The following is an 11,823-nucleotide window of genomic DNA, read 5'->3' as shown; positions in this document are numbered from 1 at the left end:
TTGATGCGTACACTTTTCGAAAGAAAAAAAAAAGGCTAGTCGCAACATTCGAGCGCGCCAGCGAGATTCGAGCACTGCACTCTTTTAAGATCTTAAGGTGGCTTTAGTGTCGGTCCACAATAAGGATTTTAAGCCTTAAGCAGTAAGAAATAGACCAATCGTAGTCGAATATGAGAAGATCGATAATCGATTGTAATTGGTCGATATCTTACGGTGTAAGGCTTTAAGTCCTTATTGTGGACCGACACTTATCGAGCAAGTCCCAGTCAAAAGTTAGTCCCTCCATATGATTAACAATTCAATAAAAACATTTCGCATAGACTGACACATAGACATATAAGATAGACTCCACATGAAAAATCCAGCCGATGTGGAGTCTATCTTATATATGTCTATGGACTGACATATGCGATTGTTTGACGTTTATGTGACAGCGCCACCCTATCGAGTTGGCGTTGAGCGATAAAACCACCTTAACCTTTATATCGACAAATAGAAGACAAAATAGACCAACCGAGATGATCAGCTGTTCGATTCGATACTCGTTAGTATGCGATATTCTATTCACTTGCGATGGACCGAAAACCGCGAGAATGCGAAGCGTAATAAGTTATTCGACGAAAACGGCCGTTGGCATACAACTTTCGAAAAGCAAGAGGCTTAGACGCGCGACGTGAACGCGGCAAGATTCGAGCACCACTTTTGAAATCCTAATCTATTTATATCGGCAAAATAGAAGCCAGGTAGGCGGACCGAGATGATCGCCCGTTCAATTCGACAACACTCGGTAGCACGCGATATTCATTTTCAATGGACCAAAAGACGCGAGATCACGAAACGTCAGCTGCCTGACGGGAACGGCTGTCGGTCATTTCGATGCACGCACTCCTTTCGGGAAGGGACCTAAGGGAACTAACCGCGACGTAAACTAGACGCGAGCGAGGCTCGAACATCGCTTTTAAAATCTGAATCTTTATATCGAAGAAAAAAAGATACACGATCAGGAATCTTTAGACAAGCAACTGTAGTGCTGCCAAATATCGCGATATAGATATGCGATATAATGAACGAAACGCACCTGACATGTAATGTTTCCTGTAGTTAAATCACAAAGATATGGCACAAAATCATACTTCCAATTGATAGACGGACCGATGCGACACTTCCGACACTCGTTCGTACGCGATGTTTGCTTTCGACGGAAAGACGCGCGCGGCGCGACATCGCGGAGCGAAGTAACGCGACCTCACGCTTGGGTCTTCGCTCCGCGCGGACTAAGCAGACTAAGCTGCTTTACCGAAAATTTGGACGTATTAGGTAGGCGAAAAATCGTAAGAGGAGGAAAAGTCATAGGAAGCAGTAAAATTGTAGAGAGGGGACGGTAGTTCATTGGCCACTTCGAAACCAATCCGCGTTTCGCCGAAAAAAGTGGCGAGCCACGACGCGATGTAAACAAACAAGCCGAGGCTCGAGGCTCGCGAGCGATGTTTTGTTTACGTCGCCGGTCGCGAGCGTCGCTTCTGAGAAACCGCAAAAAAAGCTGCTTTCACTTTCGAGCGCCGCTTCCGCGAAACGCCAAAACACTTTCACTTTCGAAGAAGTGGCGAACGCTTTAAACTCTTTAAAGTCAAATCGATGCTATAAACGCGAGGCATTTGAAGGAACTGTACAGGTTGCGCAGAAAAAGACGCGGCATCGCGGATTATATCATAAATCCATCACTGTCTCCGTGACGGAATCGAGATATCAATTTGTCTGTACATACGCTATATACAACATTTTTACAAAACGTTCTAAAGAATGCATAAGAAATTCGAACGTCTCTTAAGCGATATTTTTTAAAGCGTTGGTATCGTCTTATACTGCCATATCGGTTATCAATTTTCAGATGTATACCTCGAGAGATGCTTGAGTACCGGTAAGATCTTCGGTATTCTCAAACTCCTTACGTATCACGTCGTGTGGTGGAAGCCCCATCGGATAAACGATTGTCACGGCGCCTCTTAACAAATCCAAAGCTTCTTGAACTGTCTTCTGGGTAACCAGTTTGTCTTGCTGCACTAATTTCTACGATTGTACGAAATAATGTTGAAGCATTTGTCAATCGAGAGTTTAGAAAGGATAACAAATTAAATTGCATTTACTTTCGATGTCATGGCACGCGCATCCTCGACAGTCTTCTTCAGCACCTCCTGCATCTTCTCGTTGGGCTGTCTACCGTTTCTGCAACCTGTATTTATCTAAACTCAGTCTTAATTTATCATGTGAGATGTGATTAAAAATACCAGCTCCAATTCATTTGCGCATTCTTAATAAAACTTTATATCATTCAATAAACATTTTCAAAATTAAATAAGAAATATGTTCGATAACAAATTGCTTTATGCGCTTTTATGAGATTCTTTTTATTACAAAATATTATAATCTCAAGATAGTTTTACAGACAATTATTTTTATTGAAATTATTGGAGAAAGGAAAGCAGATGAACTGAAAAATATACGATAGAAATTAAGAGAATTTGGAACATTAGAAAAAATAATAAAAAAATGACCTGATAATTTTAATAGCAGTATAGTTTACGTTTACTATTATTGAAATACAAAATAAATAAAACAGATAACTAATATTAAATTAAGAACTGATGCACTAAAAACATAATGAGTATGTCATACTTCGCTTTATTTAATAGCTCTGTAGGCATTTTCGTTTTTTAAACGTTTCTAAAAGACTCACGGTTCATTACCGATTAAATTAAAAGATGCTCGTTTTTATAATAAAACCTATTATCCGGCACCGGCGAACAATATTACGTACCGATCTTGTCTTTGTTGAAAGTCCAACCGCCCATGGGCACGCACTTGTCGGCCCATTCGTCCTTGAGCTTGAGCTCCTCGATCTGCTCGTCCGTGAGGCCCATTATGTCAGGTGGTAACATCGCCCCGTGCTTAGCCAGCTCCTCGATCTCTATTTTTTTACGAAAGAGATACCCGTGAGAGAGCGAACCGAGAGGGAGAGTGAGCGACCGTAGTCAAGTATATATCCGTATAATTATCCCGCGTGACTAATATCACACGATGCCCAGGATAGATGGGTTCATAAACTCAGGCCTCGACTTCTTATTACATGCGGTTATTACTAGCCACAGGTGTGCCCCGAAGAGATAATCACTAATGGATTTTTCGCGTTAATATTCCGACTGCGAGGCCAGGGCCTGACGCGTGGTTCACCTCGTGCCACAAAAGCTCGTAAAGAAAAAAAGCAATCGGTATTGTCTTCGTTGCTACTATTCATAATTTAGACGTATACTGTTCAATATTTTTCATAGATTTGCTTTGCTCCAAATGAAAATATTTGTGCTATATGATAAGAAAGTAATATGGTATCCGTTAAGATAATATATATTGAAAGAACTTTACGTGTTCCTGCATGTTAAAATTCATAAAAAAAAGTTGAATAAATAAATTATATATCCATTTATATTTACTCGTTAAGTTGTTAACATGCAGTTATGATTTTTCAAAAATAATCTAGAATTTCCAAAATGTATTTAATTCTACTCCGTAATACATATTTGGAGTAACCTGTAGGAAATATATAACAAATTTACCGTAACAGATTCTTGAAATCTTCAAACGACCATTGTAGATTACTACGATGTCACTTAAGACATCGTCCACATTCGCCTCTACGTGGGTGTCATATAAAAATTGGCTGTCATCACCTTTCTTCACGTGCAATCTCACCATTTTTATCGAGTGTTGAACTACCCAAATTTCTCCGTTATAAGATAATGTATTAAGTCGTGATTCAAATATCTTCGTAATTTCAAGGTTTTTTATCGAGACAATGAACACAATTATAATTACTAATTTGACTTGAGCGTCGAAATAAATTCTGCTAAGTGCATCGGCGAATTGTCACGAGGAACCAAACACGAGGTACTAAACATCCAACATATATTCATCCAACAAAAGTAGCCTGAACATCGTCAGGATGGGTCGTCCATGGTAACACAAGTTATCGATTAAACAATATGCGAATATGGCTATCAATGTGAGAGAAATTAATATGAAAAGTTCGCACGAAAAAGTTTGATAAACGGTTGAAAAAAATTAAATTGACCAAGATGTAAAAAGAATCATGAAATTGACTGATTAAATATCAACGGGATAAAAGAACTAAAGGGAAACAATGAAAATGGATCGATAAAGATTAGGAAGATGTTGCTTAATGAATGCACATAAAAAACATATGTGTATATATATATATATATATAACTTTGTGTTGCTCATTATTATATAATATACATATTTACATTCTAGTGGAACACGGATTACAAGAATAAAGACGTTCATATATCGTTACAAATATGAAGAAACGCCGACGACGTCTCTCCATTTCAGTCGTCGTGCTTCTACTGGCGTTTATTGTTGACACAAAAATATGATATATTTTGTATGATTACTTAACGTCGATATAATATATATAGTAGCAATTAATAATATTTTAAATATTCTCTCGGCGCAACGTTGCACAATAAAAATCTATGTCATAATTCATAATTCTCGGCTATAATGTAAGTGACTAGTATTACGTTAAAATACACTTAGAGTTTCAATTCGATGAGGTGCATCTTACGCAGGTCATTTTTCCTGTTTGAGGTCCAAACAAAGGTGATCCATGGACGTAACAAACGATTGGTAGTCTTTATCTGTCAAATAATATTTCGTTACGATTGTTACGTTGCCTACGCTTCCTATTTCGCACGGACAACCATTGCGTCCAGTTATTTGTTACGTCCACGAGATGGTCCCTATGGTAATTGTTGCATGCGGACATGTCGAACGATTAAACATCCTAAGCGCGTGTTCTAAATTCGCGAGCGTAATTGATCGACTCGCGACGATTCCGAAGTAAACACGGCGAAAACAAATATCTTTTTTTTTTTTCATTTTAACTCTTAACATCGACACGAGTAACAATGATAGTTGTTCGAGTGGAGTCCACCACTCGTATGGTGGAACAACGAGATTTTGGAAACTTATGCTTTACTCAAAATCCTTTCGCATTGCTCGAACTGCCGTGGCGATCGTGACCTCGGCGATAAATCTACGATAACGAGCGGAGCTGCACAATGCACTGCTTTACTCACACAAATCGTTACACTCGAAATATTTTTAATCTCACAAAAACAAAAGAAATGTCGAATATTTTATCGATTTCTATCTAAAAAAAAAACTCGATTACTCGCATTTATTGTTTTTCCGCGATTGTGATTCTCTTATGGCGTTTACTTCGTGAGCAGCTGTCATCGTATATTTTAACAGTATTAATACTATAATAGAATATAATTGTATGCATTTAAGTATCAAATAACGCACATTTTATGCTATAAGAAAATAGAAATAATCGGCATAATTTTATAGCTCAAAAAGCTATATAACCATAAGTTATTTTTGCTTAACTTTCCTCACTATGTATTTTTTCACACAGCAGCTTAAACGGCGCAGCAGTGCATCGTGTAACTCCGACACTGAAACGGCGTAGTTCTCTCTTTTACATGTAACAAACACGTGCTTATAAGAGCACATTTATAAATAGACACACGTGTACATGAGTAAGCGACATTTACATATCCGCTCATCTACGTGTGGCAACATTTATGGGAGAGGAAGAAAATTCCTCGATCGAGACGTTTGTCAACTACTTTAATGTGATACGCTATGTGATAGAAAAATTGGCATTTGGTCCGAAAAAAATATACGAAATGCATGTGAAATTTGTATTTCTCAGACAGTACCCTATCTAGGCTTCGTCCCATCTTTAGGAGCCTGACGGAAACGTTAATCAACATCGTCATTATAAATGGTCACGTACGAACGATACGTACGAGCGTTCACTTGGATGCGGTTTTATTTACAGCTGTCACTGTAACTGATTGGTGCATTCTACAAGTTTGAATGATTCTGTATAGCGACTGTATTGTTGTTCTACGCGACATTTTATTATGCGACTCAGTCCCACAGATATCATTTGTTCATCAAAAAATTTTATCGATCATAGAAAAATATTTGACATGAAGTCTAGTAGTAAAATTTTGTTGCAAAAATAAGATATTAAAAGAAATTCCAGCTATAATCTATATTATAGTCTTTGTAAAAGTCGAATCAATGACTCTTTATATCAGGAAGTTTTATCGATTAAGAATTATGAGAAAAATATCGTTAATATTATCTCTCTCATCTTGGTCGTGCTCTCCTTGTTCTATCTTATTTTTATCGAAGATATGAACTTGTTATAGTACAAAATAAATCCATGAAGTCGCTATTATCATATAAAACACATATACACATAGTCGTCGAAAACACCGAATGACGTTCATTTTCTATCCCGCAACCGGAAACGTTTACCTAACCGTTTTTTCAATCTTTTAGCATTAAAAAATGCAATCAAATTAAACTTGCAGCGAGACACGATTTTAAGAATCGCGCCCAACTGCGGGATTTGATAGATTTTATAAATTCTCGAACAATATCAGAGTTGCAAAAATAATGGATTCTTATATCCCAAAAAATATATACAGTCGACTTATTGATATTTATTCATTATTAAAACTGCTCAATAAAATTGTCCGTTCTTTTTTGTATCTCGCCTTTCACTAACTTTCATGACAAACGGACGGCAAGATCTCTGGACAGTAAACGTCATACGGGGGATTCTACTACTATACTACTTTACGATAAAATAGATTGCTTATCTCAAGTCCAAAAACAGTTGCTGAACGAAGCTAACTACGACATCGGTGGGTTTTGGTTACTGATCGCGCTGATCGATCGAGATTATTCCTCGTCGATGGTAGGCTGGACTTGTAATACGTCCATTAGAGTCCTATGGTCACACTGCTGCTCGTCGGGTACTTGGAGAGTGACGGTGGAGATGGAAGCGGAGGTGGAGGTGGAGATAGAGGAGACGGAGGTGAAGGTGGAGAAGGAAGAGCAAGAGGACGAAGAGGAGGAAGGGAAAGAAGAACCGTGCAACGATAGTTGCACGGTACTCTGTTCTCAAACTTTACTTTCGGGCCCGTCGGTGCTATGCTTGAAAGAATTACGGATTTTGCTCAGATGAAGAGCAGCGATGTGTCCGTAGCTCTTATTGTACCATTCAGGTGTGCGACCCCTGAAAACAAATTATTTCATTTGGATCTTCGTCTAATTTCAAATCTATTTAGTCTATAAATTTATTTCTAAATAAATAATTATTTTAGATAAAAATAAATGAAACAATTTTTTTTCAACTAGATTTTTGTAAAACATTTCTAAGTAAACGTCAAGAATCAAGAAAATAAAGTGAGTTATTTTCAAGAAAAATGCTTGATATTACTTACTTCGTATCGACTCTGGATAAATGCATAATACGAGATTTGCCGCTGCCACATGGTTCGATAAGATAACGTGAGGCCAAAACAATGCCGCGAGTTCCCCCGAGCATGACAGGAGCGTCTGGATGTTGCACGGATGTTTCGACAATGACGCAAGTACCTTTAGGAAGATCATTCCGCCAAGATCTACAAAAATTAATTATGCTAGTTAGAGACCGTATATATTTTTTTTTAGCAATCGTTCAAATTCACGGAAAATAAAATATTCGTTATAAAAATAGACTAATGTCAAAATATATTTGTGCATATAAATAATTTGATTATGTGACATAATTTTATTAACTCACCTTAATACACAATAATCTCGAGCGGGCAGCGGACTCATGTTTCCGGTTGCGTATTGGAAGACCTCCACGTTGGTGTCTAACTTGGTCACCAGTCTGTATTTTAAAAGTTGCGGATCCCAGATATGCCTTTCTCTTAGCACACGATGTAACAGCTCGTTTGGCGGAGCTTCAACCTCGGTTGACACTCGCCAGAGACGAAGCGGATGTCCGTCGCCGACCTTTTTATACGCCATTTCTACGCTGTTGTCGGCAGGATTGTTTACCGTGACCCAACCGCGACTTCTGCTAGAACGAATTGCAGTCTCCATTTAGCGCATATAAATCCTCTGTTAAGCTATTTATTTTATTTACTTGTTTGTTCTATACTCGATGTATCCTTCTTATTTTTCCTTTTTCATTTATAATTGTCTGTACAAAAACATATATTTTTGATTCTATAATTTTTTATCCGCTCATATTTTTACTAAATCCTAATATTTTTTTGCGAATAAATAAATTAGGTAATGATGACATGTACTCACTTTTCTCGCGCTTCCTTCAGCAATGCCGTGGTGCAGGCGTACAGGTAGCCCCTCCAATCCTGCTTCAATTCCGAGCCGAGTTCCTCCAGCGCGACTGGAATGCTCTCTTCCATATAATTAAAGTGACACTGCGTCAGCATGTCCGACGAGACCTGAAAGAACCGGAAGAGGCATGAGCCGTGCCGTTCCCTTCGTTCGCGTTCGGGAACGAAATCGAGCGCGCGAGCGATCGCGATCGACGAATGACGATGCCTTCGGCACTCACCATGAATAATTCACGATGCATCTTGACCAGATACAGAAGACAATCGTGAGCGGCTTTGTTTTCCGACAGTTCCCGCTGATCGGGAATGCCCACGGTCTTTCGCCTACGTGGCGACACGCTGCTCGACCTGTTGGTCACGTTCGTGTTGCTGTGGTTGAAATGGAACAGGCTCGGAGCTAGACACACAGACAGGTTCGAGGCTGTCATTTGGTTATAGGGCGAGTTACTGGCGACATGATTCAAGAAGTCGAGCAGAGTCTCCAATGCCTCGCGATGCTCGTCCGGAAGCAGCAACAGGACGCACTGCACGGCGTCGGGTCGCAACTCCACCGGCACATCTGCGGGAAGAATCGATCCATTGCAAATTCACGTTTTTCCTCTTTTCGCGCCTTTAATTACACTACAAACTAGAAAAGCAAGGAATTAGACTTACGTTGGAAGATGGCGATGAACGTCTCCGAGAGCTTGTTCGTCAGCAGAGCCTCCGGCAGCTCCCTGAAATACTGTTTGACAAGATCGGCGACGTCAAATGCCTGCTGCCCGTCAAAATTGATATTGTCCCCCTGGGTCTCCGTCATGATCTTCAACTTCTGTATCCTCGACTTGACGCCGCTCTTTCTAAAGATGCCCACCTGATCCAGAGCGTTGGCCCTCAGCCATCTCAGGGCGATTTGAATGCACTTAGGTAACGCTTGACCGGTTCTCTGTAGCGACAGTAAGAGCGGCACTCCGAAAACCGTCTTGTCTTTATAATCAGGCGACTTGATTTTCCTGATAAACTTCGGAAGCTCCCAGTTCCAGCCAGTGCGATGAGTCGGACAATACCGTTCCATGCACGCCGTGAGTTTCAGCAGTGCCAGCTTCCTCAGGACTAAAAGTTGTCCGCACGACATGGATGCCATCGCTCTGGGGCACAACGGGTCCAAGGGTTCGGGGTAGAGCGACCCTCTCTGGAAGCTGTGCCACCTCACAACGGTGCCCTTGTGCCTGGGCGATTCCTCTTCCGGCTCGGAATCTCTACTAGCCACGGTGGAGCCACTCTCCTGACTGCCGGCCAATTCAGAGCTCCTACTCCTGGATTTCTCTCGGTAGACTGTCACATCCTTGGCCAGCGACTTGCCTTCCCTGTGCGAATCGTCGCGGTGCCGGAAGCTCTTGCGTGTCTTCTCCTCCCGCTTCGAGGAGGATGTCGCCTTTTCCTCCTTGCTCTGCACGAGCTTGTCGCGATACCTCTGCGACTCCTTGCCGAGATTCAGGCTGCCGCCGCGAGTGTTGATCGGTGTGTTCTTCGCCGGCGTGGAAGTCTGGGAACGTTCCTTGGAACTGTGGGAACGTACGCTCACGAACTCGAGCACCTTGGCGTGATTGCTGTTAGCGTCGCGGAAGTATCGGTGTCGCCAGTTCGTCGGCTGGCACTCGGAGTCGCTCAGCGCGCCCTGATCCTCCCTGCCGCGGTGTAGAAATCGGCGGGCGCGACTCATCTTTGTGCGGGTCGGCGTCGGCGTCGGTCCACCGCCCTGCGAGCCGTCCGAGCAGTAGCTGGAGGAGTCGTCGCCGAAGGGACTAGGCGCGTTCGCCAGCGGCGACGGCGGTAGATGATAGGGAGAGGCCGGTAGGGTGGCCGGCGAGCCGGGAATTGGTAGAGGCGAAGCCGACAGGAGTTCGTTGAAGGACACCGGCGCCGGCCCCGTGGGCGACACGTCGACGCAATTCAGCTCCTTCATCTTCTGCTGCATGGACATCACGTCGAGCACCTGGGGTCCGCTGATCACCACCCCGTCGCGATTCTGGCGCTTCCGCCGTCGCGATTTTAGAGACTCCACGCGCCTCAGGAAAGCCTTTGCGCCGTCCCGTAGCCTCTCCGAGCCGCTCCTGCGAAATCGCGCGCTGTTCTCCCCGTCGGGGACGGTCCCCGGTGGCAAGCTGCCGTACTGCAGATTCTCCAGCATGGTATCCTCCGCTTCTTCGGCCTCCAGACGATCCTCGATGGAGTCGTCCTCGGACGCGGCGTTCTGCCCGGCGATCGCCTGCAGCCTCTCAACGTTCGCCGCTGTGACGTCGCCTATGCGGGACCAGCGTCTCGTCTTCTTCTCGAAGGTCCATTTTTCGCTCAAGGCGCACTGCGTGTCCTCGTCGGATTCGTCACCACCGCCACTCTGTAAGCACAAACGATCACATAATTTAAATTAAAGCGAATTTTAACATGACAATTAATGTACTAATTATAATATATTGATATCAATTTATATATATATATATATATATATATATCCTAAAGTTGCATTTTATAATTAATAATAATATAATAAACCGATAATAAAAGAAGAAATAGAACAGATGCAATAATTATTTTGATTAACAAAATAATTATTTTCGTTACAGAGAAAGCATTAATCATTTTTTTGAAAAAATTGGTTTATTAATTTGGTCCATCGTTAAAGCATTAAATTTGATTAAATTACCGTGCAGATAAAAATTGTAATAATTACTGTATTTTTAACAAGAATATATCATAGTTATTCCGATTGACCTAAATTTCCAGGCAAAAAAATGCGATGTGGCAAAATGTGATTCACCAGTCTGAATCACGATCCGGATCCAGCTGAATCTGGATTCGGGAACTTGATTCGAATGAATTCCACTCGTACATAATACATGCGGCTTTCGCGAGCGGGGCCTCGCGCCCATTTATTTCGCGCAGAGGATAATCCTGTCGCGTGCAAGGTGCGATTCGGGCAAGCACAAAGTAAGTAATAAACTAGCCGGCCGGCGCGTGTAATCCGTAAAGGCCTGGGCGTTTCTTCCGCGGGATTACAGCGGGCTAACAAAGTGGCCAGACTGTGTGTGACTCACGTTATCCGACGCGACGTCCATACCGCGGAGGAAAGCATAACGTTGGAGATAAACGATGCTCATCGAATGCTTAACGAACGACGGTGCTTCGTAATCAATTCGTAACGACGAAATTGAGGACCGCCGCTGGTGTTGGGGAACAGGCTGATCCCGCCCGTGCTCTATAATTAATTGTAGAAAGTGTTCCGCGCACCGGCCACTTTTACCGTTCGTAATCGGCGATGGGGTCTTAAGGTCGTAAGTCAAGTATTTCCTGCTGGCCTCGGTAGTAAAGAGAAAAAGAAATCACCGGCTCGATAATCGCGAGATCATTAGCTGGCGTAATATAAGAATTAAGCAATTTTCGAAGAACCGAGATGGACCGGGAAACTCGAGATTTTCCGATGAAAGCCACGCGCTAATCGTATCAGTAAGATAAAAAGAAAATTTTATTATTTATAATGGAAATAGAACGTCGC

General features: G+C 42.0%; 2 protein-coding genes and 1 long non-coding RNA gene across 4 annotated transcripts in view; 1 reads left to right on the top strand and 2 right to left on the bottom strand.

Annotated features, from left to right (window-relative positions):
• LOC105462725 (UPF0769 protein C21orf59 homolog) overlaps nucleotides 1-3,964 on the bottom strand; it is a 55,754-nt gene extending 51,790 nt beyond the window's left edge. The window contains exons 1-4 of the mRNA XM_011709550.1: nucleotides 3,609-3,964; nucleotides 2,816-2,965; nucleotides 2,145-2,230; nucleotides 1,897-2,067 (exon numbers count right to left, since the gene is read on the bottom strand). Of these exons, the coding sequence (XP_011707852.1) occupies nucleotides 1,897-2,067; nucleotides 2,145-2,230; nucleotides 2,816-2,965; nucleotides 3,609-3,747 (546 nt within the window). The 5' untranslated portion in view covers nucleotides 3,748-3,964. The remainder of the gene's footprint in view (nucleotides 1-1,896; nucleotides 2,068-2,144; nucleotides 2,231-2,815; nucleotides 2,966-3,608) is intronic.
• A 57-nt stretch (nucleotides 3,965-4,021) lies between these two features.
• Nucleotides 4,022-4,563, top strand: LOC105462722. The gene is made up of 2 exons (XR_976103.1): nucleotides 4,022-4,256; nucleotides 4,324-4,563. It is a non-coding gene; the product is annotated as an uncharacterized LOC105462722 (long non-coding RNA).
• The window catches only part of LOC105462723, a 206,827-nt gene continuing 199,273 nt past the window's right edge, over nucleotides 4,270-11,823 (bottom strand). Inside the window, exons 11-16 of one of the 2 annotated variants that reach the window (XM_011709547.1) lie at nucleotides 8,946-10,668; nucleotides 8,513-8,850; nucleotides 8,248-8,399; nucleotides 7,727-8,011; nucleotides 7,386-7,565; nucleotides 4,270-7,177 (exon numbers count right to left, since the gene is read on the bottom strand). In XM_011709547.1, coding sequence (XP_011707849.1) covers nucleotides 7,063-7,177; nucleotides 7,386-7,565; nucleotides 7,727-8,011; nucleotides 8,248-8,399; nucleotides 8,513-8,850; nucleotides 8,946-10,668 — 2,793 coding nt within the window. In that variant the 3' untranslated portion in view covers nucleotides 4,270-7,062. The remainder of the gene's footprint in view (nucleotides 7,178-7,385; nucleotides 7,566-7,726; nucleotides 8,012-8,247; nucleotides 8,400-8,512; nucleotides 8,851-8,945; nucleotides 10,669-11,823) is intronic. The other variant, XM_011709548.1, reaches the window with a different exon arrangement.

Source organism: Wasmannia auropunctata, unplaced genomic scaffold, assembly GCF_000956235.1.
Source record: "Wasmannia auropunctata unplaced genomic scaffold, wasmannia.A_1.0 LD336095.1, whole genome shotgun sequence".
Lineage (NCBI taxonomy): Eukaryota > Metazoa > Arthropoda > Insecta > Hymenoptera > Formicidae > Wasmannia > Wasmannia auropunctata.
The sequence above is the reverse complement of the archived record's forward strand: the minus strand, read 5'-3'. Positions and strand labels throughout refer to the sequence as shown.